The 26,171-nt window shown below is 39.3% G+C and overlaps 2 protein-coding genes, 1 long non-coding RNA gene, 5 other non-coding genes and 2 pseudogenes across 10 annotated transcripts; 3 read left to right on the plus strand and 7 right to left on the minus strand.

The window, feature by feature from the left end:
• Positions 1-951: 951 nt before the first annotated feature.
• On the minus strand, positions 952-1,766 carry LOC103928899 (calcium-binding protein CP1-like). Its single transcript, XM_048571586.1, has one exon. The coding sequence runs from the start codon at positions 1,708-1,710 to the stop codon at positions 1,207-1,209; it is 504 nt and encodes a 167-aa protein (XP_048427543.1). The 5' UTR covers positions 1,711-1,766; the 3' UTR covers positions 952-1,206.
• Positions 1,767-3,990: 2,224 nt separating this feature from the next.
• LOC125471705 lies at positions 3,991-4,062 on the plus strand. Its single transcript, XR_007253790.1, has one exon. It is a non-coding gene; the product is annotated as a small nucleolar RNA R66 (small nucleolar RNA).
• A 65-nt stretch (positions 4,063-4,127) lies between these two features.
• LOC125471712 lies at positions 4,128-4,204 on the plus strand. The gene has a single exon (XR_007253797.1). It is a non-coding gene; the product is annotated as a small nucleolar RNA snoR118 (small nucleolar RNA).
• Positions 4,205-10,793: 6,589 nt separating this feature from the next.
• On the minus strand, positions 10,794-10,989 carry LOC125471690. The gene has a single exon (XR_007253781.1). It is a non-coding gene; the product is annotated as a U2 spliceosomal RNA (small nuclear RNA).
• A 952-nt stretch (positions 10,990-11,941) lies between these two features.
• On the minus strand, positions 11,942-12,137 carry LOC125471693. Its single transcript, XR_007253784.1, has one exon. It is a non-coding gene; the product is annotated as a U2 spliceosomal RNA (small nuclear RNA).
• Positions 12,138-13,093: 956 nt separating this feature from the next.
• Positions 13,094-13,266, minus strand: LOC125471697 (annotated as a pseudogene).
• Positions 13,267-14,479: 1,213 nt separating this feature from the next.
• LOC125471695 lies at positions 14,480-14,675 on the minus strand. Its single transcript, XR_007253786.1, has one exon. It is a non-coding gene; the product is annotated as a U2 spliceosomal RNA (small nuclear RNA).
• Positions 14,544-15,702, plus strand: LOC125471537. The gene is made up of 2 exons (XR_007253664.1): positions 14,544-15,009; positions 15,099-15,702. It is a non-coding gene; the product is annotated as an uncharacterized LOC125471537 (long non-coding RNA).
• Positions 15,703-17,248: 1,546 nt separating this feature from the next.
• On the minus strand, positions 17,249-17,364 carry LOC125471699 (annotated as a pseudogene).
• A 1,994-nt stretch (positions 17,365-19,358) lies between these two features.
• On the minus strand, positions 19,359-23,219 carry LOC103928901 (probable protein phosphatase 2C 42). 3 transcript variants are annotated; one of them, XR_007253663.1, is made up of 5 exons: positions 22,410-23,218; positions 21,608-21,978; positions 20,513-20,749; positions 20,349-20,419; positions 19,930-20,062 (listed from the first exon to the last, which is right to left on the minus strand). XR_007253663.1 is itself a non-coding variant. In XM_048572052.1 (4 exons), the coding sequence occupies exons 1-4, from the start codon at positions 22,744-22,746 to the stop codon at positions 19,850-19,852; spliced, it is 1,173 nt and encodes a 390-aa protein (XP_048428009.1). In that variant the 5' UTR covers positions 22,747-23,219; the 3' UTR covers positions 19,359-19,849. The 3 variants fall into 3 exon arrangements, 2 of the variants coding, with proteins under 2 accessions (XP_048428009.1, XP_009336282.1); XM_048572052.1 differs by lacking the exon at positions 20,349-20,419 and having other exon boundaries at positions 19,359-20,077; positions 22,410-23,219; XM_009338007.3 differs by lacking the exon at positions 20,349-20,419 and having other exon boundaries at positions 19,359-20,062; positions 22,410-23,205.
• Positions 23,220-26,171: the final 2,952 nt, after the last annotated feature.

The following is a 26,171-nucleotide window of genomic DNA, read 5'->3' on the forward strand; positions in this document are numbered from 1 at the left end:
TTTTTCTTGTAATTATATAGTAGGTAAATTATTTTCAAAAAATTAAACAATAGATATTGTTGAAAATAAACACTAAATTAGGTATATTCAAATTGAAATTTATTGTCCAAATTAAAAAAAAATCCAAATTAATTCCTCCACCTAGAACCATATTTCATGGCTACAAGACCTTGCCAAATTCAATGCACGTGATCAAATAAAACAAAATTACAAGAACTTTCCATACTGGCTTAGATGGGGTATTTTAGTGATCCAAAAAATATAAAAACGGATGCACAAACTTAATTTGGTAAGTTGCTTAGTTGGATCCTAATCTTTGGGTTTTATTCGGATAAATATTATTTGATGGGCTAGAGGCTAGAAAAAAATAAGTTTGGAGGGGGAATGTGAACAAAAATGAGTTTGTGGTTTCATAAATTTAGACCATCAAATGTTACGTAGCATTGAAGTGAAAGATGTTTTTCCTAGATCAACAAAAATCACTTCCTGCTCGTAGCTGGGCTCCAATAGAAACTGGTGACACTCACAGTTGTGTATTGTGAAAGTAGGTGCAAATACTGGCTGTGGTTTTCTGGCCCGGATTACTTTCTCTGTAGTCTTTATCCGGCCCGGATTACTTTTGGTCTTGAGGAGATCAACTAAAATTATTAGAAATCATCTCTTAACTGATCAAAACCAATCACAATTTATTCGAAATTGATAAATAAATCAAATAAAATGTCGACGATATATTAATAAATTGATATCCACAGCTGATATTTGAAAAGTGATAATTTTGACCGTTCATTTTAAAACATGAAAGTTTGCGATGACAAATCGCAGTGTGCAGTATTAGAAAAAGTATTTTTTTTGGGTTTTTGTTTTAAGAGAAATAACTAATGATAAGTTACGGTTATCCTCTTTCCGATAAAATGGTATGCAGTTCATTGCCAATATGTCGCCACCAAGTTATAACCAAAGAAAAATCATCGAATATTAGTACAAAAATATATTCCAAACAAATGTAAACAAAACCGACCAAAACGAAACTGGAACCCACCCCATCAATTGTGCTCTTGTCATCACAAAGATTGAAACGACACCGTAATCCCCTCTCCCACCACTTTGCCGGAAAATACAGCGAAAAACTTGCTGGAGCTTTATTGTCCATCTATTATCGAATCGAATATTTACTAAATTATATTATCGGTACATTTGAGCCAAAAATTAAGACCTAGCAACTTGGACTTGGCCGACTTGATCAACGGCCAGGATCTTAAGCAAGCCAGCGTAAGTAACCCCTTGGTTCTCATCGCCGCCGCCCAATTTTATCATGGCCTTGATGTCTTCGTCGCAGGCGGCAAAGCCGGCGCTGCTCATGTAGCTCTTCAGATCCTCGTGGCTGAGCTTGCCGTCCCCGTCTTTGTCCATCACCTTGAACACGTCCTCCATCACTCCCGAGCTTCTCGGCCGGCGGCCGCCCGCCAAAACGCGCTCGAACTCGTCGTACTGGACGAAGCCGTCGTTGTCAGAGTCGGCCGCCGACATCATCGAACCGATGAGGTTTTCGTCAACGCCAGAGCTGGAGAAGCCGACGTAGAAGGCTCGGAGGTCGTCTTTGCTGATCTTTCCGTCGCGGTCGGCGTCCAGGACGTCGAATGCTGAACGGAAGTCCGAAGTGAGCGCCGTCGTCTCCGTCTGCGCGCTGAGAGTTCGGCCGGAGGGACACATTGCGATGCGAAAGGCGCTGTGTGATAAACGACGTCTGCGTGGAGCTTGTGGAATGCAACTTGGACCTTGTGAGCGGCATTCGGGTATTTATAGACAGAAAAGGTTGGTGCAACAATTGCGTGGTTGACAAGATTTCGAGAGTAAACAGCGAATTGCCACGTGGGTAATTCCGTGTGACTAATGCGTACAGAGTGACGTCATGAGTGTTAGGGTTTCTTTGGAATGGTGGGGGGACTGGCAGGTTTTGTTTGTTTGTTTGTTGGGAGTTTGATTGACAACACCGAGCGGTGCAGAACCAGCCGAAGACCAAGATGTCTTTATCTCCCATTTCTACGGTTAAGTTTGAACTTTGAATTATACGACATTGATATGAGATGGTGGTAATTATTGAATTAATGATGAATTAGGGTTTGATTTGATTAAGTTTAAACCTCAAATTAGTAGCATAAACTGACTTACCAAAACAAGTTTATTCCAACTTTTTCTTTCCATAAAAAACGAACAGATACTATCATCTATTATCAGTGGCGTATGGATCATCATATCAACCAAAAAAAGTTTCATTGCGCAATTTCGTCGAGCACCTAGTAGGCATCTGCCAATGCTTATCAATATATGCCGAAAGTTTATGCCAACATATGTCGACAACTACTATTATTTCTAGAGACTTATCGAAGGTGGATGCAAGATAATGTAGAGTAATGATGAAGGATGTCAAGGTTTTTCAACTAAAGTATTTCATAGAAGAAGAGAGAAAAGGAAGATAAATATGATAGAAGAAAATGGAAGAATAATGAAGAGGAGATTGTAATTTAGTTTGATTTTGGTGTTTATAGGGTCAAATACAATATACAAAACAAATATACATGGGGCTTCTGAAGTTGTTGGGGTCAATGACAACCAATGACCCCATGTTAACTCCGCCACTGTCTGTTATGACATATTAATATATTTGACTTTTATTTACTTAATAGTTAATTCCCTTGTTTTCTCCCTTGTATATACCATTGATTTTTTGTTAAATGTGATTCAAATGGAATTACAATGATGACACATTACCGCAATAGGAGAAAACAATAGTGCGTATGCACTTGTGTGCATGCTCGATTCCTACTTAACATCCTCCTCCACTCTAACAACTAACAATTTAACTTACTAACACTTTTCATTTGGGAAAAAAAATTCAAAGAGAATTACAATCTTTTAAAAGGATTACGAACCAAATCTGTATAGTCCAATTTGGCTACCGGACGAGCCTTGAGTATGTTTGTCGTCTATTATGTGTATGTAGAGGGTTTAGAAGTAAACCAACAAAACATTTGCATTTCAAACGGTATCTGATTCTCCACACTACTTGACTTGTACCATCTTATATCCTCATGAGTTGGGATTTTCCCCTTTTTTATTAATAAAAAATAAAAGGAAAACTAATGAAAAAGACTTGAAAACTTTGAGTTTTAACGACAAAGACAAAATAATAGATAAAGTAAATGGTATCAAGATTGACTTTTTAGTGTAAAAATTTGGTTTTTTTGTTAAAGTGAACAGTATCGTGAGTTTTTCGTTAAAACTCCCAAAAATAAAATGGTCGATCCCAAACTATCACATCAACGGGTGTGGCTCAATAAATTCCATAGGAATCAGAGTCCGGGTTCGAGTTCTGTAAGGTATATTTTACTAAACGTTTGGGCTTTGTTCTTCCTTTCTTTTTTTTTTTTTTTGTAGGCCCATATGTGGTCCAGGAAATATTGGGCATGCAGTTCCGGATTTGGGCTGTTTATGTTGGATCCAAGTGGGCCGAATGTAGTGGTTCATTCGTAATATCACTAACAGGAAGGGGCTTTTCTTAGTATAAATCTCGACCATTTCATCTCCCCACAACCCTAATCCTCCAAAAAAATTCCAATATTTAAACCCACAACCCTGCCTCTCTGCTCTATTTTTATTTTGATTTTATTCTTTTGGTTTTTGTGATAAAAATGGAGAGAAAGTATTGAGGTGTTTGCTATCTTGCGCCTCTTGATGAAGCCTTGGATCCCATTAATCTGGATCTTTAGGGGTTTATGTTCTTTATAAAGAACGAGGAGGTAGATTTTGCGCAGGAACGTTGAGTCACTTCGCCTTTGAACAATTGCCAGGCTCAGTGAATAACACCCTGCCAAATTCCCTTTTCATTTTTTATTTTTATTTTTTCCATCCGATTGTTTGTTTGTTTGTTTTTTGCATCTGATATTATATTAAATTGATTTGTTGAAGAATTTGGATTTGCGTAGTGGGGGCTCCGATGATGGATTAAATCTTTGAGACCTGATCATGGAATTGATGATAACTATAAGCATGGTTTCTGAGGATCCCTTGAATTTTTTTTTTTAAGAATTTTAATTTAAAAAATATATATTTATTTTGAGTGAGAAAGTATAGATGATGAAGTCAGCACTGGGCTCTGAATACATTTGATGCACAAATAATGCAGCCTGGAAGCCATTTCTGATATATTCCGACTTTTTTTGGACTGGTTTGATATTGTTGTGTTTTGAAAAAACTTATTCTGCTATGCTGTGAGAATAAACTTATTTTTTACTGCTTTATGTTTTCAACTTTTTTTTTAACCAAAAATTATGAAAATAAGTTATTTTTAAGTATTTACCAAAAATCTTTTTGAGTTCAGCTTTTTTTGACATTCACTTTTTATAAAAACATATCAGTACCAAACCAGTACTAAATCATTTTCTTAGGAGATGGGTCAGCCACTTGAAATCAACCAGCAGCAAGCACATCAGCAGATCGTTCCGTTCCATCTCCTGGGATGAGCATTTCCAATCGGAAAAAAATAAAAATAAAATTAGAATGTAGATATGACTTCACTAATTCAAGTTCCACCCTGATGGTACGACGAGGAAAGAAGCATGACTAATGAATTTGACCAACATGGAAGCATCCATCAATCTTAGTTTCTTGCAGCGAATAGCTTCGCATAGCTTTTGAAACAGCAATAGGCAATTTCTCATGGCGATGCAATGAATGTGAACCCCCAACGATCATAACTTCTTGGCCAACATGAGCCATTTTCTTCACTTGAGCGGGACAGACAACAATGAAATTACTATAGGAGGAGAAAGTGAAAGAATTATTCTTGCTTCCACATTACTCCATGTACTTTCGGCCTAGGCTTCCCCTTCCTTGTGGTCTAACACACAACACACAACAGATTACTTACACCCTAAAGTAGCATGTAACTTATTCTAGCATTAGCACTTATACAGTCTGGGAAATACCTTGCTTTGATCACCCGAGCTTATAGAGAATTGGGTTCATGTATTAGACGCCAACATTGCTTTGCCAACAGGGCGAGGTTGAACTCATGCAGTTTCCTAAAACCCATACCCCTTTCCTTTTCTCCAAGCCCATAGAAGCCCAGCTCATCGATTGGATTTTGAGCTCCTTCTCCTTCTGGCCCCACCAAAACTTGGCAACCACCGAATCGATATCGTTGCACAAATTTTCATGGAAGTAGAATACATTCATGGGATATGCAAGAATGGTTTGAGTCACAGCCTTAATTAACACCTCTTTGCCAACTTGGGATAAGAAACTTTGCTTCTAACCTTGGATTTTTGCCGTAACTCGATCCTTGATAAACGCCAAATCCTACCTATTAGATTTACCCCAAATTGTCAGCATACCCATATACAATCCAGGGTCCTCCACCATTTGCATACCCAAAACCCCACATAACTCCATCCGAGTCGCGAGCGGGGTGTTGGCCCCAAAAAATGCAAATGACTTTTGCATACTAACCTCATGTCCCAACGCTAAGCAGTAAAAGTCGAGGATCCTCACAATGTTCTGGCATTTATGTGTCGAAGCTGCAAGAATATGAAGGCATCATTGACAAAGAATATGTGGGAGAGGGTGGGGCCGTGCATACTAAGTCAAATTCCCTCCAAAAAGTCATCCTCCACCGCCCTTGTATTAGCCTAGACAAGACGTCACTCATGATGAGGAAAAGCTATAGTGAGAGAGGATCCCTTTTGTCAGAGGCCCCTTGACGGTTTAAATTTCTTCCTTAGCTGCCCATTGATAAGGACAGAAAAATCCACCATGGATACACATCCTATCACCATGTTGGCCAACCACTGGCTAAAACCCATATGGAGCATAACTGCTTCTAAAAAAAAATCCCATTCTATCCTGTCATAAGCCTTGTTCATATCAATCTTCATTGCTAATTCAAACTTCGTCTTGACTTTTCAGAGTTTTAGAAAGTGGAAGACCTTGTGTGCTGCTAGAATATTATCATGAATTCGTCTTCCCCCAACAAAGGCATTCTGGCTCGAGGATATTAGGGATGACAACCAGGGCTCCAATCGATTAGCCAAGATCTTCGAAAAGATTTTATACGAATAGTTACAGAGGTTAATCAGATGGAATTATCCCACCGGAATCGGGTTTGCAACTTTTGGACTGAAAACAATATGGGTTGAATTAAGTTTCCTTGGGCTGTCATCACCATTAGCAAAAGCATGAACCATTGCATTTACCTCCCCTTGAATAACATCCCAGTAGGAGTGGAAAAGCACCCCCTGGAAACCATTGTGGCTCGAGGCCCACAGACTACCCATCTGAAAAATGACCGCCTTGATTTCAGCCATCAATCGGGCTCGAAAAATGAGAGTTCATCTCCTCAGTGACAGATGGTTGCACACTATTCAAAACTGATCCCCACTCTCGACTGCCCAAGAGGTGAAGAGACACTTGAAATGCATATTGACCACCTCGTTAGATATCGACTGATCCCTTCTTCCAATTCCCTTACGCATCCTACATTTTCTCAATTTTATTAAAGCGGCGGCGTTGGATAGTAATTTGGTGAAAAAAGTAGGAGTTCGAATTGCCCGCTTGCAGCTATTTGATACGGGATTGTTGATGCTAGAACTTCTCGTCTTTTTCCTCCAATTTATCCATCCGAGTAGTGACACCTTTAATCTCATCCCCATTGTCTTTCCATCTACATTGCAGCTGTTCCAGATAGCGGTTAAGAGTCCCAATCTCTTGTTGCCTTTTCCTAAAACGAGATCTACTCCAGTTCAGAAGATTCCCTTTGTAAGAATTAATGCACCTTAGCCAATGGTCCACCTCACCTAGACCACCCTTGATACTCCAACAATTCTCAATCGCCACCCTGCATTCATCCTCCTAAGGCCAAAAGGCCTCGAATCTGAAAAGTTTCTTTCATTTAGGAATAGTTGGCTCCGTGCTCAAGAGTAACGGATAGTGGTCTGAGCCACGCACTATGCAATGAGATTGCCAACTTCCATTAACTAGGCCCCAATTGAGACGTTTATGCACCAGGGTATTATTCCTAGTGCCCCGTGAAGTTTGGGCCGCTAAAACATAAGTCAATCAATCTCATAGTAGACATAAACTTCTAAAGATATCTTGGTCTTGTGTGGAAATCCTCTCTACCGCCCAATTTCTCAAATTCCCATAAGAACTCATTAAGGTCCCATCCACAAAACCAAAGGTCAGCAGTGGGCTCCAGCACCCTAGTAAGCCAATCCCAAAACTCCCTCTTATCTGCCCTATAAGGAGTGTTATATATCCATGAGGCTTGAAACCAATCACAATGATCATTCTCCCGTATCATGGTATGGATCAAATTCTTAGTTATAACTTTGATATGAATTTCCACATGATCGTTCCACCAGAGGCTCAACCTACCAGTCGTTTCCACCGGTGGAATATCCCATCCATGAGTATACCCCATTCTCCTTCTCATCCCTTGTAATATATGGCTTTTCTTCTTGGTTTCAAATAAAAACACCACAGAGGGTCTATGTTTCTGTATGAGCTCGTGAATGGCTCAAACCACCATGTTCGACCCTAAACCATTATCCATAAGAGGTGCATTATGTAACATCCGACATCACCCAGGGGAGTAGATCATCTATGTCTTATATGTATATTTCCATCTCTACCTAGCATGAGGCCTTTCGGGAGCTCATTGGCTTCAGGTTTTATAGGAACTCCGAAGTTAAGCGAGTTCGTGCGAAAGCATTCCCAGGATAGGTGACCCACTGAGAAGTTCTCGTGTGAGTTCCCAGAAACAAAACCATGAGAGTGTGGTTGGGGCCCAAAGCGGACAATATCGTGCTACGGTGAAGTCGAGCCCGAGATGTGGTGGGGGCCCGGGCTAGGATATGACAATTTGGTATCAGAGCCAATCTTTGGTCGGAAGTGTGCCAACGAGGACGTCGGGCCCCTAAGGGGGGTGGATTGTAACATCCCACATCGCCTAGGGGAGTGGATCCTTTACATATTCCCATCTCTACCTAGCACAAGGCCTTTTGGGAGCTCATTGGCTTCGAGTTCTGTAGGAACTCCGAAGTTAAGCGAGTTCGCGCGATAGCATCACCAGGATGGGTGACCCACTGGGAAGTTCTCATGTGAGTTCCCAGAAACAAAACTATGAGGGCATGGTTGGGGTACAAAGCGGACAATATCGTGCTACGGTGGAGTCGAACCCGAGATGTGGTGGGGGCCTAGGCCGGGATATGACACATCATATCGATTTTGCGGCTGTTTGAGGCCAGTCGCCGCCACCACCACCCTGGAGTTATTTTCCAGCCTTTCGCTCATGACTCTCATCCTCAGCAATACTGTCAAGGTAGTTCCAGATATTGTCTTCTTCTATCACTGAGACATCTTGCAGGTCCTCCTTTACAAGGATCGCATTCTTAACTGCAGACCATTATTCTCACTGGGACATACCATCAAAATAACTCTTTTTCCTTCTTCCATGTATTATGATGTCTTCCCCAGCTTTGGCTTTTTTCTTGGGAGATTGCACTCCCAGATAAGACTTATTGTCATTGCTTTGCTTCAAACCCATCTATTCAAAGATATTGGGCTTTCCTTGGGCTATCTCCACCTTACATGGAATAGCCATATTAGAGATTACAAGACTCGGGGATAGGTCTATAAAGATCATCTGCACTATTGGGTTACTATGTTGGCCACCAGATGGAGATGACTCACATAATTGGGGTCAGTCAAGTGTAGCGGGCTCCTATCTCATACATTGTTCCACCAGGTCTTGAATGCTCACACAACCCCCCCTCCCCCTCGGGTGGGCTTGAGTATCCGACCTAATCAAATTAATGTAGCCATATCCAAATCCATCACCTCTCATAATTATATTATGAGCCTTATGTGGTAAGGTCCCACCAATTATCACCTGGAAAAAGCCGTTGTGTTCCTTACTTCTCGTGCTGCCAACAAATAGGGTTCTAGGTTCAGGGAACCTTGGTTTGTGAGTTCCGCAGAGGATGTCAAGGGATTTCTTCTCACTTGCCTACCCACCACTCGTTGCTTCGTGCACTGATTCCCCGCCCATTTGTGATGCCTCATTCTGTCACTCACGAATTGCCCCATCATTCCGGCATTCCCCGGGGACGATTAGGTTAGGCTGCCCGTTTTCATATTGCCCTTGGCTGTTTTGCTTTGGTCCATTCTCCATAGCCCGCCGCCCCTCTCTCCCCCCACGGTTGGGCAGGAATGAACACTCAATGCTGATATGCCCAATTCTCCCACATTTGTAACAAAAGTCTTGGAGCTGTTCATACCTAAATTCAATCCATTAGTCCGTATCTTTAGATCTTGGTAGCCAACAACCCGTGATGAGTGGATTTCCAATATTAACCAGTCATTGGGTCCTCCAGTTCAACGAACTCCCCCACCTCGGCTAAAAGATGCCTGACACTATTCTCAATACATGTTACTAGGCCATCTCTTCACATAGAAGTTTTGGTAAGACAGAGAAACCACTAAATTGTCATTCGCATTGACCTAGTCCCAGATGATATATATAAGCCTTTATCTAAAAGGATCTCCATTTTTGGCGGACAACAGTTGGAGACTTTTTGAAAATATTATCTAGGACTCTAGGTCAACTTTTTGAAAATATCCAAACAGATTCCCATTTTCAATGGCCTCATATTTTTCCTTTGTCACCTACGTAATAAATATGAACCTTATAAATTTTTAAGTACATTCATTTTTGTTATTGTTTATTAAGAAAATGAAGGATTCGAGCTAGAAACCACTTTTTCTACAGCTGAGAGAAAAATATTGCTAATTAAACTAAGTGTGTTAGGTTTTAACAATGCATAAACAAATCATATTTTATGAATATGATATAGTTTTTTAGTTGTATAAAGGTAAACTAAGAATGTCATATCCACGGATGGAGAAAATTGAGGAAGTAGTCTGGGATTGGGATTGTTTCTGGGATTGGGGATTTTACATTCGTTAAGGGGTATGGGATTATGGAAACAGAGTCCAAGGATACAGAGAATCATAGATTTGTTCTTAAGTTCATTGTCAAACTAAAGCAAATTAGTGAAAGTAACAGCATTTGGTTTCTGTTTGTTTTTGTAAACGATTGTTATTGACATTGCAAAAAGTTAGTCTTACTCATACATGCATACTTATAATAGCAACAACACTGAAAAAAAGTCGACCTCATGCATACTTATAAATATGGATATCCATTATTTGATTTGAGTAAATTACTTTATGTATGTACAAGCATTGACATTATACATGTATAAACAATAATGTCATTGCATACATAGAAATGTTGGCTACCCTCAAATCAAATAATGAACATACACATCTAAAATACAAGTATGTTGTATTGTATTTTATACTTATCTTGTTTCTCCCACGTTTTTTGTGCAGACGATGTGGGATATGAAACGTATACAAACTGCAAAGTGTAGATGGTATTGCCAAAAGCTAATTGGAACTTCAATTTCAGAAGTAAAAGGGGATAATATATACAAGTGACAAACTAAAATGGTTGTTCTGACATTTTTGAAACCTTGTGTGAAAATTAAAAAGTGAAGCCCCTTGGCAAATTAAAGGAAGAGAATCTTAAAGCACATACGAGCTGGCATGAGGATAGAAGGTCTAAAATAAAAATGAACAACTAAAGCATCGCTACAAAATTGGCTTCCAACAGGGACTGATTGGTATTACTTAATATAGGTTGGGCCATGAAAATTTAAAACTAGGATTTGGTGGGTTGTGCCAGGCCCGAGCAGTAGTGCAACGCTTGGACGACACTCGAGAGCTCTAATAGCAAGCTACTGTAATGAGCTCTCACCCTACAAAAATTAATTTAATATCATGTGAACCATTGGTCCACGTATCAGATATTAAACTGATAAGAACAGATACTACACTTGATCTTAGCCAAAAGGCCGAGAAAGGTATGCTTATGTCAATATTGGGCATTCGTTTTTATACGCATCTTCGTTCGTCTATTTTCTTCTGTGGTCGATGTGGGATTCTAATGCACTATTTCGAAGTACTCTTTCTGTCCTCGTACTTCAACCCAAGTTCACCTAAAGCCTCTCCGCAGCTCCCTCAAAGTATTCACAGAAAAGCAAATGCATTAAGCTAATAAGATAAAAAAAATAGAAAAAAAATTAGTGAAAGTACATAACTGAAACTACAGCTCTTGGGAAATATCCGTTAATGGATGTTTGAGATGATGGCTTTGAGCTTCTTCTGCAATGCTTCAATGCTTCAATTTCTCCTCACGACCAACACCAAGGTCTCTCCTCTCTCTCTCTCTCTCTCTCTCTCTCTAACGGTTAAGTTTTGTGCTAAAATTTCAGCCAAATTGAAGGTTACAAGCAGCAAAGGCCTTGAAGAAGTGAAGAATCTCATAAGAACTGTTGGGATTCCATAAAAAACCTCATCTCCAGCAAAATCTCTTGAAAATGGCAAATGGGTCAAGCTCATCTGCGGTGCAAGCTTCGAGGATGTGGTTGATATCAGGAACCGTTCTCCGGTTTACACTCTTGCAGGAGGTAATTAACTAAAATTTAACTGATTTTATGCTAACTAAGTGAGATTAGATAGTGGATAAAATTGATGTTAATTGCCTCACAACCGATTGGTTGCAGTTGATAGCACAGACTGCGCAGCAGATGTGTCAGTGGTGAGTGCAGTGAACGAGGGGATTGATGCAGCAGTTGGGATTTTCAGTGGAATCACAACACGGCGTCGCTTGTATCAAGGATTATCCAGAGCATCTCCTTCAGGCACTTAAGAGAGGCCGTTACTTTGGTTGGGAGCTGTCAAATTTTCCAATAAATACTTGGGTAATAGGCTACGTTTGGCTTCTAGGTTGGGCTGGAAAAGACTAAACTAGGATTTGGTGGGTTGTGCCCGGTCCGAGCAGTAGTGCAACGCTTGGACGACACACAAGAGCTCCAGTAGCAAGCTACTGTAATGAGCTCTCACCCTAAAAAAATTAATTTAATATCGTGTGAACCATTGGTCCACGTATCAGATATTAAACTGATAAGAACAGATACTACACTTGATCTTAGCCAAAAGGCCGAGAAAGGTATGGTTATGTCAATATTGGGCATTCGTTTTTATACGCATCTTCGTTCTTCGACTTTCTTCCGTGGTCGATGTGGGATTTTAACGCACTATTTCGAAGTACTCTTTTTGTCCTCGTACTTCAACCCAAGTTCACCTAAAGCCTCTCCGCAGCTCCCTCAAAGCATACACAGAAAAGCAAATGCATTAAGCTAATAAGATAAAAAAAATAGAAAAAAAATTAGTGAAAGTACATAACTGAAACTACAGTTCTTAGGAAATATCCGTTAATGGATTTTTGAGATGATGGCTTTGAGCTTCTTCTGCAATGCTTCAATGCTTCAATTTCTCCTCACGACCAACACCAAGGTCTCTCCTCTCTCTCTCTCTCTCTCTAACGGTTAAGTTTTGTGCTAAAATTTCAGCCAAATTGAAGGTTACAAGCAGCAAAGGCCTTGAAGAAGTGAAGAATCTCATAAGAACTGTTGGGATTCCATAAAAAACCTCCACTCCAGCAAAATCTCTTGAAAATGGCAAATGGGTCAAGCTCATCTGCGGCGCAAGCTTCGAGGATGTGGTTGATATCAGGAACCGTTCTCTGGTTTACACTCTTGCAGGAGGTAATTAACTAAAATTTGACTGATTTTATGCTGACTAAGTGAGATTAGATAGTGGATTAAATTGATGTTAATTGCTTCACAACCGATTGGTTGCGATTGGTTGCAGTTGATTGCATAGACTGCGCAGCAGATGTGTCAGTGGTGAGTGCAGTGAACGAGGGGATTGATGCAGCAGTTGGGATTTTCAGTGGAATCACAACACGACGTCGCTTGTATCAAGGATTATCCAGAGCTCCTCCTTCAGGCACTTAAAGAGAGGCTGTTTCTTTGGTTGCGAACTGTCAAATTTTCCAATAAATACTTGGGTAATAGGCTACGTTCGGCTTCTAGGTTGGGCTGTAAGAGACTAAACTATGATTTGGTGGGTTGTGCCTGGCCCGAGCAGTAGTGCAACGCTTAGCAAGCTATTGTAGTGAGCTTTCACTCTAAAAAAAATTAATTTAATATCATATAAATCATTAACTCACGTATCATATATTAAACTAATAAGAACATATACTACACTTGATCTTAGCCAAAAGGACAAGAAAGGTACGATTATTTCATTGTTGGGCTTCCCTTTTTCTACAAATTAACTCTCCTAATTTAATAAGCTGGCTGATGTGGGACTGTTACACTTTTTTGCAGTGTTGTTTCTAACAATTACATCTTATCACTCTCAGGCCTACAAAACCAAATCTTATCACCAAAATCCAGAGATTAAAATAAAACTTAACACTACTAGGAAACTAAGCTTTACACTAGGATCTCTACTCTTTAGGATGACTCAAGCTAAGAATACTGAACAAAGAGGGTTAAACAAACAAACTCTCTTTAACGATACTTCAATATCTTACAATGCTTGGTGAACCAAGCATGAATGCTCAACCGAGTATATAGGTAAGGGAGGAAGTCTACAGAACCTCATCTAGGACTAAGAGACATTATATTCTTTTGTCTCTTTCCTACAATAATGAAAGGGAATCTCTCTTTACAACTCATTATACTTTACTTTATTCACACTCTAGGAGGATCTTCGTCGGAATCTCTTTGTGAGGATTCTGGAAATCCTCCAATCACATTCGTTTATCGTACATCGTGCGATTAGAAATTATTGTAAATTTTTTATTTAAAATTGAATATAAATAGTACCTAACAAAAATTGACCGCATAATATACGATGACCGGATTTTTATTTAAAAAGTCGACCTCATGCATACTTATAAATATGGATATCCATTATTTGATTTGAGTAAATTACTTTATGTATGTACAAGCAATGACATTATACATGTATAAACAATAATGTCATTGCATACATAGAAATGTTGGCTTCCCTCAAATCAAATAATGAACATACACATTTAAAATACAAGTATGTTGTATTGTATTTTATACTTATCTTGTTTCTCCCACGTTTTTTGTGCAGCGGATGTGGGATATGAAACGTATACAAACAGCAAAGTGTAGACGGTATCGCCAAAAGCTAATTGGAACTTCAATTTCAGAAATAAAAGGGGATAATATATACAAGTGACAAATTAAAATGGCTGTTTTGACGTTTTTGAAACCTTGTGTGAAAATTAAAAAAATGAAGCCCCTAGGCATATTAAAGGAAGAGAATCTCAAAAGCACATACGAGCTGGCATGAGGAGAGGTCTAAAATAAAAATGGACAACTAAAGCATCGCTACAAAATTGGGTTCCAACAGGGATTGATTGGTATTGCTTAATATAGGTTGGGCCATAAAAATTTAAAACTAGGATTTGGTGGGTTGTGCCAGGCCCAAGCAGTAGTGCAACGCTTGGACGACACACAAAAGCTCCAATAGCAAGCTACTGTATTGAACCCTCACCCTAAAAAAATTAATTTAATATCGTGTGAACCATTGGTCCACGTATCAGATATTAAACTGATAAGAACAGATACTACACTTGATCTTAGCCAAAAGGCCGAGAAAGGTATGCTTATGTCAATATTGGGCATTCGTTTTTATGCACATCTTCGTTCTTATATTTTCTTCCGTGGTCGATGTGGGATTCTAATGCACTATTTCGAAGTACTCTTTCTGTCCTCGTACTTCAACCCAAGTTCACCTAAAGCCTCTCCGCAGCTCCCTCAAAGCATACACAGAAAAGCAAATGCATTAAGCTAATAAGATAAAAAAATAGAAAAAAAATTAGTGAAAGTACATAACTGAAACTACAGCTCTTGGGAAATATCCGTTAATGGATGTTTGAGATGATGGCTTTGAGCTTCTTCTGCAATGCTTCAATTTCTCCTCACCACCAACACCAAGGTCTCTTCTCTCTCTCTCTCTATCTCTCTCTCTCTCTCTCTCTCTCTCTCTCTCTCTCTAACAGTTAAGTTTTGTGCTAAAAATTTCAGCCAAATTGAAGGTTACAAGCAGCAAAGGCCTTGAAGAAGTGAAGAATCTCATAAGAACTGTTGGGATTCCATCAAAAACCTCCTCTCCAGCAAAATCTCTTGAGAATGGCAAATGGGTCAAGCTCATCTGCGGCGCAAGCTTCAAAGATGTGGTTCATATCAGGAACCTTTCTCTGGTTTACGCTCTTGCAGGAGATGATTAACTAAAATTTAACTGATTTTTTGCTGACTAAGTGAGATTAGGTATTGGATTAAATTGATGTTAATTGCTTGACAAACGATTGGTTGCAGTTGATTGCATAGACTCTGCAGCCGATGTGTCAGTGGTGAGTGCAGCGAACGAGGGGATTGATGCAGCAGTTGGGATTTTCAGTGGAATCACAGCACAGCGTCGCTTGTATCAAGGATTATCCAGAGCATCTCCCAGGCATTTAAAGTTTGGTTTAGTACTGAGGTGATTCTGAAAAAAGCTGGTATAAAAAAAAGCTAGAAGTTGTTTTTGTGTTTAATAAACATTCAGTTTCAGTTTTTTTTCACAATTTTAGGTGAAACATTATACTCTTTTTTTCACAACAATACCAAACCATCCCTAAAAAACATTATACTCTTTTGTCTCTTTCCTACAATAATGGGTGAAAATCTTTCTTTATATCTTATCACACTTTACTTTAGTCACACTCAATTCATGTCTTATTGATGCTACGTGTCGTCATCATATTCCACCACCTTCCGCATGCATTAGTTCCATCCATCGCTGGGCCAGTACTCGTCATCCACCCCTTTCGAATCATCATACCCATGCCATTGGTCTTGTTCTTCCCAGTTAAGAGTTGTAGTTGAGATCAACTCGTCCTCTTTCTGGCTGCATCTTGGAGATTGACACTTCTCCTCCATGGCTCGATTCGAACGACAGAGCTCCAAATAAGAAACTAGAGGGTAAGTGGTATCTTAGAAGTAGCTAGTTAATGCTTCTAACTCACTGGAGAGATTGCAGAAAGCTATGGTTGAAACATGCCGCATGATATCATACCATTCCAATCTGATGCAATCTAACATCTTTTGGGGTATCATTTGGTAGTAAAGTTAACAACAGGAGAGTGAAATTTGTATCCCATTCCACGTTTGGTGACATTAAAATATTTTTCGTTTTCATGATTGAGTAATTACTCGAGCCAAATTATTGGAATAACTTCTCCCATGTGAGAAATCGACACCAACTTTCGCAAAAGAACCATAAGCCTCATCTCGCTCTCTACATCCCGTGTCCCGATGCTGTATGTGACGTTAACTACCATGACTTCATTTGTCTCGCAACGTTAACTACCATGACTTCGTTTTGCGACATAGTCCCTGACCTCGTCTCTTAGGTCTGCCAAGGTATTTTGTTTTGCGTTTGCTTTAAAACACAAAGGCACAACACAAATAAATTAAATCAACTCGTGCCGCTCAGGAAATACTTAAAAAAAAAAAAAAAACAAAATAGAAACAAAGGAAGGTATTTTATAGTCATCTATTCTCCAAAGTTAATATTGGTTGTGCTCCATCAACTTATTTGATGAATTTTTTAGATAGATCACGTTGTGTTATTTCTCTAATTAGAAGAACGCCATTGCAATGCTGAAATGATCTGAAGTGAATTGCACTCCACATAGAGGTGTCAATGATCTGAAGTGATTTGTACTCTAAAATAATATTATGCATTCCACATAGAGGTGTCAAGAACGCTCTTGCTCACGTAACCAGGAGGCAAGTCAGATCATCGATCACCCACGTGTCTCCTAGTGAGGTTTGCTCTGGTTGGGAGGATGTCATTACCAATTCTGCATGCGCAAACCTTAACTTTGGGAGGAACACGAAAGCTTGCATGTTCCTGAATCCGTAACTCCGTAATCTATTCCATTCCATCACAACGCTTACAGTTTGTAGCAGCAAATAAGTTGCTTGGGTTGGGCCATCAAATTTTAAACTTTGATTTGGTGGGGTGTGCCAGGCCCAAGCAGCCAAACAACGCTTATGCGACACACAAAAATCCCAATAGCAAATTATGCGACACACAAAAATCCCAATAGCAAATTATTGTAATAAACCTTTCTTAAAAAATTAATTTAATATCATATAAACTATAAATCCCAATAGCTAATTATTGTAATAAACCTTTCTTAAAAAATTAATTTAATATCATATAAACTATTGCCCACGTATCAAATATTAAACTAATAATAATAGATACTACACCTGATCTTATCCCAAAAACCGAGAAATGTATGCTTAATTCACCGTCGGGCTTTCGTTTTTATCCCACATCTTAACTCTCCTACTTCCTCAGATGGCCGATGTGGGTTCCCCCCATAGTTTCTTGTAGCGCTGCTTCTAACTTTGCACTGTTAACTCAATTACATCTTACCACTCTCAGGCCAAAAGCAGGAATGTAACATCACATGGGATTGATCGATGAGATCCACCAGTCCTCTTTCTCGTCCTCTTCCTGGCTGCATCATCTTTGATTCTCCTCCGTGGCTCGGTTTGAACGATAGAGCTGGAAACAAGAAATTAAAGGGGGAAACCGGATCTGCGAAAGCTTTCGTTTAAGAGAATGCTGAAACAAGCCGGAACCATTTCAATCTGCTGTAGTTTAATTTGTTTAAGAAAGTTGATGTTTTGCTGAGAGCAAATTGCTCTAATCCAACTTTGTCCATGTTGGTCAAAACGCAAAGCAGGGACCATGTTTCTATTAAAATGATGGTAATAGTAAACAAATAGTATTATCAATGCAATATTTAATGTAAAAAATTACTATCTGATACAAAAATGTCATATATCACGTAACCATAAGTTATAATATAATTGGACGATCTGATAATATTCCACCCAATGATATAATAATATAATTTATATTTTAACACATAATGCAATTATACCAGTGGTATTCCACCATGACAAATATTTGCCCCTCGTGACTTTCCTCTTTGTTGTATGCATTGGCATCCCAAGGCTTCATGGATGCAAAGTACAATCAATGAACTATGTTTCACAACATAAATATCGACCCCAACTTATGCTGAAATAAACAACATATATTTATCGGATTCGCTTATTAGAGCAATTCCAGCTATTCCCAGCAGAGGTAAGAGCCGTTTAACTGCCCAAAACATAAAAAAGTTGCTTCAGCGGGCCATGGCGATTCGGGGGCTCCGTCAAGCCCGTTGTGCTGTCCAGCCAACTTTTGCCCGCCCATGAGTCCACTCATGACTCCACATGGAACGGCGTTAGTCAGTGGAGGGCAGGCCTTGCGACATACGCCAGCCGACAGAGTCCAATGGCTCTTTGCCCTGCCTGTCCTAGATTGTTGGATTTCTAAACGGTCATTTTTTTTTCCTCGAAAATCCTACTATTGTGCCACATGGAACAATCATGATTAATCTAACTGTAAAAAATTAAATAAAAAGAACAATTAAGTTTATAAAAACTCAACCATCTTCTTCATTCCCCACACTACAACTCATTATTTATTTTCACTGTTTTAAAAATCTCCGCCAAGATGTTAGGCGGTTAGCCACCGTCTCGATTAGTGCCTAGACGTTTAAAAATTAAGAAAGGCACCTAGACCTGCTTAGGCACCCTCCTAGGCCGCCTAGGCAACCGTCTAGGTTGCTACTCTTAGACAGAAAATAAATTGTAAGAGACTTATTGAATACTTAAATGAACACACATTATATGTTTGTTTCTCATGTTTTTCCCTTATATTCCAATACTTCATATTATATATATATCATTCTATTTTGTAGTTTATGATAAAATTATATATATTTTAAGTATAAACAGACATTTATTTACACGAAATATAATAGATCTACTCGCCTAAACGTTAGGCCGCAGCCCGCCGTCTGACTAGCGCCTAACGTCTTTTAGAACCTTGTTTATTTTTACTACAATCTCTTATATTTGTTTTCCACTTTCCAAGTACTTTTGTTACAAAAAATATTAGAGAGAAAGCATGTTGATCAATTGGAAAAGACGTTACACCCGAGGACGTTGCTTTGCTTGAGACTTAGGTGCTGGTAACTCATTATTCGATCACGGGAAAGAAATGAAAGTGCAACACATGTGGAAGAAGATTTTTGCACATGACACTACATAAATAGTTGAGAATCTTATCAAAAGACTGAGCGAGTAGTATTAATGAATAATCACACATGACGAGAAAATCTCATTGGAAATATAAGATAATATCGACAAGGGGAAGATAAAGCCAACAAAACATTAAAAAATTTAAAATGTGTATAAGTGAATAATAATTGTCTTTGCCCTTGCCCATACCCAACGGATGGAGTTGCCCAAAGTCAATTCAAATGTCTTGCCCTTGCCCTTTTCCAAAGGATGCAATTGCCGTTACAAGCAGTTAAAAGAGTTCCCTGGTAATGAATAGAACAAGAGGTGTAGCTGTACTATTGAAAGGAAAAAATTTATAATGACACTGCGGCTCTCGCATTCTGTTTCCGAGAGGCAACCAAACCAACAACAACATTCATTTTAGATACGACAGAAACATGGAATTATACGACTATGTAATTAAGTTACTCTTCTGACATTAAAACTTGAAAAGCCTCTTCAAAAATCAACCATCATCTCTGGATCCCGGTGGTTTGTCTAGCCAATTCATCCTGGAAATTATTTCTCCCGATAGTAGTATGATCGTTCACGCACGTATCAAAATCAGGGGCAGCAGAGACATGTTTGATTTCATAAACGTATCAGTGGTCACGGGCACTTTTTATCGATACTGGGGGCTCTTGCGCTGTGCCTCTGGATATTAGGTCATGGTTTAAGAATAAAACAATGACAGTTATATCATCGTGAAAATGCCGTCTGACCTTCTTGTCAATTTTTCGAAGATCTGAATATCGCATCTCTCTTTTCCTTGCAGCTTCTTGGAGAGCCGTCTTAACAAGCCGCTTGGCACTTCCCTGCCAACACGGGTACTAGTCAACATCAGAGATCAAGAACAGCATATAATCTCATTAAAATAGATATACACAATAAGTATCAGATACCAGAAAATGCTTAAAGCATCGGCTCAAAGCCAATGCTTCTTTTTACTTCCCTAAGGTGCAAATTAAAAGGCAAAGTATTTATCCTTACATCTATATTTCCGTCAATAGGTATTCAAAACTCAAGTCGGCACAAGCATCAATATCAGATAAAAATGTGACAGCGAGGAATAAAGATAAATATTTTCAAGAATATTGAAACCTATATGTTTCGTCTGGGCATCCATTCAAATATACTTCTTCTATTGCGATCATTCTTTAAGGACATTTGATCTACACCAAGGCAGGTAAGAAAGTATGACATGAATGTGATTGAAAATAAGAATTATTTAATATGACTAAAAACTGAAAAGGTCAGAATCTTACTGCATGTGGATGATTGTGGACAATCTCAACCGCTTTTTCATTACTCAAGTGTTCCCATAGACCATCAGAAGCAAATATAAGGAAAGAATCATTTGGATGGAGGGGATGAGAAAGAATGGTTGGTTCGGCAGACAAGATAGGCATGGTCATTGGTTCGGGAAGTCTGAATTTTGCACTAATTGGCTCCCTGTTAAACCGTGCATGTTTCATATATACGTCACCTATAGATTTAGATACCTACATCAAATAAATGCAAGGAGTTATTGCAAAACATCACTATTTAAGAATGAACAAACTTATGAAAATTTATAACAAAGCATTCATAATATAGCCCAAAAATCTCCTTCCAGAAGGATTCTAGCAAGATAACAGGCTTATGTAGATCTAACAAAATACGAAGTATTTATACATTTGAACTCCTATGATTTTCAACAATTACAAAATAAAATAGACACAGTCTTAGTGGGAAAAGGCTTTGTTGTTGTCGTTGCAATATAGATACACATCTAATAAAAAAAAATCTTGGCGCTGGGGCAAATTTTAACATGGGAACAAATCAACTACCTTTAAGTTCATTATCTCTTGCCTATCAGACAAACAACCATGATTTCAATTAGACCTTGCAACACAACCCATTTACCTCACAAAATTTGGTTGAATCAGGTAAAATCAAACTTATTGAAGATATTACGAATCAGCGAGGGTGTTATCTCAAGTTATAAACAAAGCTAGAAGCTAATGAATAAATTAGACTACTCTATCTTAGTTCAAAATGCTCATCAAAGGGCTTCCTAATCCTTCACAATTCTAAGCTTTCAGTAATTCTTATTGCTGGATCCTAAACAGGACGAGCATAAGATGCAATACAGCTCTGCAGATGCATGACAGACATAGGATAGAAATTCTCAGACTAAACACCGCATACACAAAACCTAGGAGGCTAGGACTAGGGTTCTTGCACCATTTCGACAAATATTGGCTTCAGAAACAACAGGTAGGAGAACAGAAACACTGATGACATAACTGTAGGTAGTTACAGATTAATGCACACCTAAACTAATGAGCTTTTGGATGAACAATATAAATAAAAAATACCTGGATTATCCCTTTTACTCTCCAAACTCCATGCTTTAAAACGACAATTTCAGGATCATGTGGGTGCAAATCTTTCAGCTCATGCCTAACCTCCTCGAGATTTGCATTGTGTTCAGTGGACAACTGGATCGCAGCAATTTCCCCAGTGTTACCCACTTTCTTCCCCAACACACACCGTGAATCTCCCAAGTTTGCCACAAATAGGGTCCCCTGACATATTACTCCAACCAGACAGCATGACCCGACAGTTGCTACTTGGGGTCTAGTACCCCACAGCTCCGAAACAAGGGCAGTAAACCCTTCCTCTGTTCGGAGAAAAGCATTTTGGATAGTCTCTGCTGTCACAACACCTTCAGACTCCGCTGATATTGCTGCATAAACACAATGCCTAAGATAGCCAACATAAGAGCGGCTCATTCTTCAATAGTTAAACAGGAAACCCGACCCCAAAACTGCCCAACTAAAGTAAAATAAAAACAACAGGAAACGAAAACTATGCATTACAACGAAGAACCAGGCAGTGTCCCACAATTTTTTTACTCGCTTAGCAAATTCTACGCGCAGAGATATATATTCAACTTTCCAAAGCAGTGTATGCAGAGATAATCCGTGATCCAAACTCAAAAGACCAATCAAAATCACAACTTAAACAAAAAGCTCACAGCTTTAACAAACATCACGATTAACAATTCCGATCCACAAATTAACAATCACACTTTCTCCACCAAGACGTGGCGAATTCGAAACCATGCCATTCAAATCTAAAAATCATATATATTTGAGGGGGTTGGGGATCACGAACCTTGGAAATGTCTAAATAAATTGTCGCAAACGTATCGAGCGGTCTCCGGGCCGCCATGTCCGTCGTATACGCCGACGAAGGTTCCAAAGGGTCCAGACTCGATCTGGCTCTGGTCCTCGAGCACCTGATTGGCTTGGACCACCGCCATGGAGAAATCGCCCCACGCGTACTTTCCGAAATCTCGGAACCAAAGCAAATTATCTTTGCCATCTCGTCCTCCACCGCCGCCTCCGATGTTCGCAGCGCCGACGATTCCGACAGAGCCGAGTCCCTCACCGTCGCTGCGCCCAAATGGCTTCCAGCAAAGAGAGAGCAGATTCATCAATGCCTGAAGCATCCCACATCTCTCAAAAACCCTAACCCGAAACTCAAAGACCCTTCAGGACTCCGAATTTGGGGGAAGAGGCTGAGAGGAGGGGAATCCTAGGTTTTAATGGAAATTGGGAGGGGAAGGTATAGGGGGGAAAGGGTGCGCAGGTTAAGGGTAGGGGGTGGGTTAAGAGGGGAGGCGCAGGATAGAGAAGAGTGACGGCAGGGGGGTTGTGTTCGGTGGTAGAGGAACAGGAAAGGCCTCGTTCTCGGCTGTATTGTGGGCAGAAGATGGTGTAGGGAAGCCTCTTCTTGAGTGTCACCCTTCAATGCCTCTTTCTTTCTTTTTTGTTTTTTTTTTCCCTTTTTTTTTTAATATTTTTAAATTTTAATTTGTTTTTTCCACTAAGAAATTAAGCCAATGTTTGTAAATGTTTCTTCTTTTTACTTTTAAGGCATGAGAAAGTGGACGAGATATGCATATCTTTATCCGTACAATTTTTGGTTGTATATTCGGTTTTATATTCGTTGTTTAGGTTATGTTATATACAATTTAAGTACAATTATGCATGTGGTACTACTCAAAACTATTAGAAGCATAAAATTTTATGAAGTTCTAGTTCGAATGGCTCTAAATACCCTTGAAATGGTGTTATGTTTGTAGACAAACATTATTTTCTTTTTTTTTGTCTAGAAAAATATAAGTGACGTAGATTCTACTATTTGAATCACAAACTTTCAGAAAGTACGCCTTAGTTGTTTACGTTTGGTTTAAATTTTGACATCTTGAGCACTTCTCTTTATTTGTTGCTTTCTTTTTGAACAATAGTATTTTGTTGCTTTATACTTATTCCTAAGAGGAAAGTGTTTGTTTTTTTCTTTGGAAGAGTGTGTACCTAAGCGATCTTATAGCTCAAGGCCAATTTGTCTTATTTCCACAATGTATCGCTCGCTCAGTCCAACATGTTGGATTTAAGCGCATCACAATCTCGATGCATACAACATACATGTAAATTTTAATAACGATAAATAATATTCACGCATTATCGATGATCTATGAATAATCAAATATTTGTTCTACAATCGGATTAATCTTATGTAAAATGAAGAATACCGCCACTCTAACAACTTTGCACAGCGCAAGCTTGTCTTGCTCATTTTGCAAGTGGATCGGAAGAGTGTTTCCTCTACGAATGGTCATCAATTTCCTTCGCTATCTGTACTGTGGCAAAATAGGAGACAGATAACCAATTTTAAGCTCCACCATACATAATGATCCAAAACCACAGTGCTTGCTTGGTTATTCCAAATTTCTTAGCATCGCAAGTTGCCCCGAAAACAACATAGCCAGGCGAAAACTGGGTCCGCTTCAACGACTGTTAGGGTAGCAGAGTGTCAATCCTAAACGACCGTGGTTCGACAAAGCCGTTGTGGCCGGAGATATACGTTTCGAGTGACTCGTTTGATGTAACCATAGGAGCCCCTACCTTCTAACATGCATGTTAAGATATTGCCGGAAAAATAGACATTAGCTAGCCCCGGTCTCAATTCTTGCAGAAGATTGTGTGCCTGTAGTTAATGTAATTGATTAACTAATTTTTTAGTTTGTTTCCCAGGCCACTGATCTTTTCTGCATAAATTAGTACATGGTCCAGTAAACTAGTAGTGGTTTCAAATTTATTGTGTTACGAAGTATTACATCAAACAACCTTTCTTTCAACAATTTAACAACGAAGTTTCCAACATTCCGGGATTTGATATACAATGATTCAATATGTTTGGACAACACCCTGTGACGGTTAGTAACCTATTCATGGAAGGTTGAAGGTTGTTCCATGCCTAGACTATTAAAACCCCTACGAGTATGGAAATAAATCATTCAGAAATTAAGAATTACTTTTAAACTTGGTTTCTTTGGTGGATTTCTTAGAGTGGCGAGTTGTTTATCTTTGAGTGTTCACTTGTGGTTTCTCTTTAATCTCCGTTATCCGGTGTCAAATTGGTAATCAGAGCTCTATCCGATCATGGTTGGGAGGCATGGGCGTTGTGGAGGCCGACAAGCTTGCCAGTACTCACCACATCGTGAGAGACATCTACGTGACATTGAGATGGATGACCTAAGGAGACAAGTGCAGCAACTTCAGCAGCGTCTTGAGCGCTATGAACCTCTGGAACATGATGATCCCCGTCATGAAACAAAGAATGATGGATCCGATGAAGAGGAGGAGAATCCTTTTGGTGGTGGTGATGATTGAGTCTCGGATGATGAGAATGATTGTAGACAGCGTCATCATTTTCAACAAAATTTTGATATCAAAGTTGACATTCTAGAATTTGAAGGCAAGATGCAGCCTGAAGAACTCATGGATTGGATCAATACCGTGGAAAGAATATCTGATTACAAGGATGTGGCAGAAGATCGCAAAGTGAAACTGGTGGCTATCAAATTGAAGAAACATGCTTCAATTTGGTGGGAACATCTCAAGAAGCAGAGGGCTGATGAAGGAAAAAGAAAAATTGTAACATGGGAAAAGATGAGGAGAGAATTGAAGAAGAAATTTCTACCAGAAAATTATTGACAAGATTCTTTTCTTAAGTTTCACAATTTCAAGCAAAAAGATTAGTTTGTGGAGGAGTATACAACAGAATTTGACAAACTCCGAAAGCTCTGCACCGTTGTTGAGCCAGAGGAGCAAACCATTGCTCGTTATCTTGGGGGACTTCGCTTGGAAATTAGCAATATCGTGCAACTCCATCCCTATTGGAGTTATAACAATGTCGAGAAATTGTCAAGCTTCATGGCATTCCAAAGACAATCACATCTGACATAGACAGTAAGTTTGTTGGGCATTTTTGGCGAACTCCTTGGAGAAAGCTAGGCACTACTTCACAGTTTAGTTCTTCCCATCACCCCCGAAAGGATAGGCAAATGGAAGCGGTCAACCGAAGTTTGGGAAATTTGTTAAGAAGTTTGGTGGGTAAAAATATTCGTCAATGGGATCTTGTTTTAGCTCAAGTTGAATTTGCCCACAATTGATCTACCAGTCAGACAACTGATTCTAGTCCTTTCATGACAGTTTATGGACGGAATCCAATAAGTCCTCTAGACTTAGCTCCACTACCCACAAGCTATCAATTCAGTGGAGCTGCTGAAGAACATGCCGAGTATACAAAGAAATTACATGAACAGGTGCGGGAACATATCATTAAGCAAATGAGAATTATCAAAGGCAAGCCAACAAGCACAGGAAGCCGGCTACATTCAAAGAAGGAGATTTGGTGTGGGTTCATCTTTGCAAAGAAAGGTTCCCTCGAGGCAAGAATGGGAAGCTGAAACCATGAGCTGATGGTCCTTTCAAGGTGGTCCAATGTGTCGGAGACAATGCTTACAAGATTGAACTTCCAGGAGACTATGGAGTATCAACAACCTTCAATGTTGCAGACCTTTCTCCT

Source organism: the organism of the source record quoted next, unplaced genomic scaffold (genome assembly GCF_019419815.1).
Source record: "Pyrus x bretschneideri cultivar Hongxiangsu unplaced genomic scaffold, Pyrus_bretschneideri_v1 Contig6, whole genome shotgun sequence".
Lineage (NCBI taxonomy): Eukaryota > Viridiplantae > Streptophyta > Magnoliopsida > Rosales > Rosaceae > Pyrus > Pyrus x bretschneideri.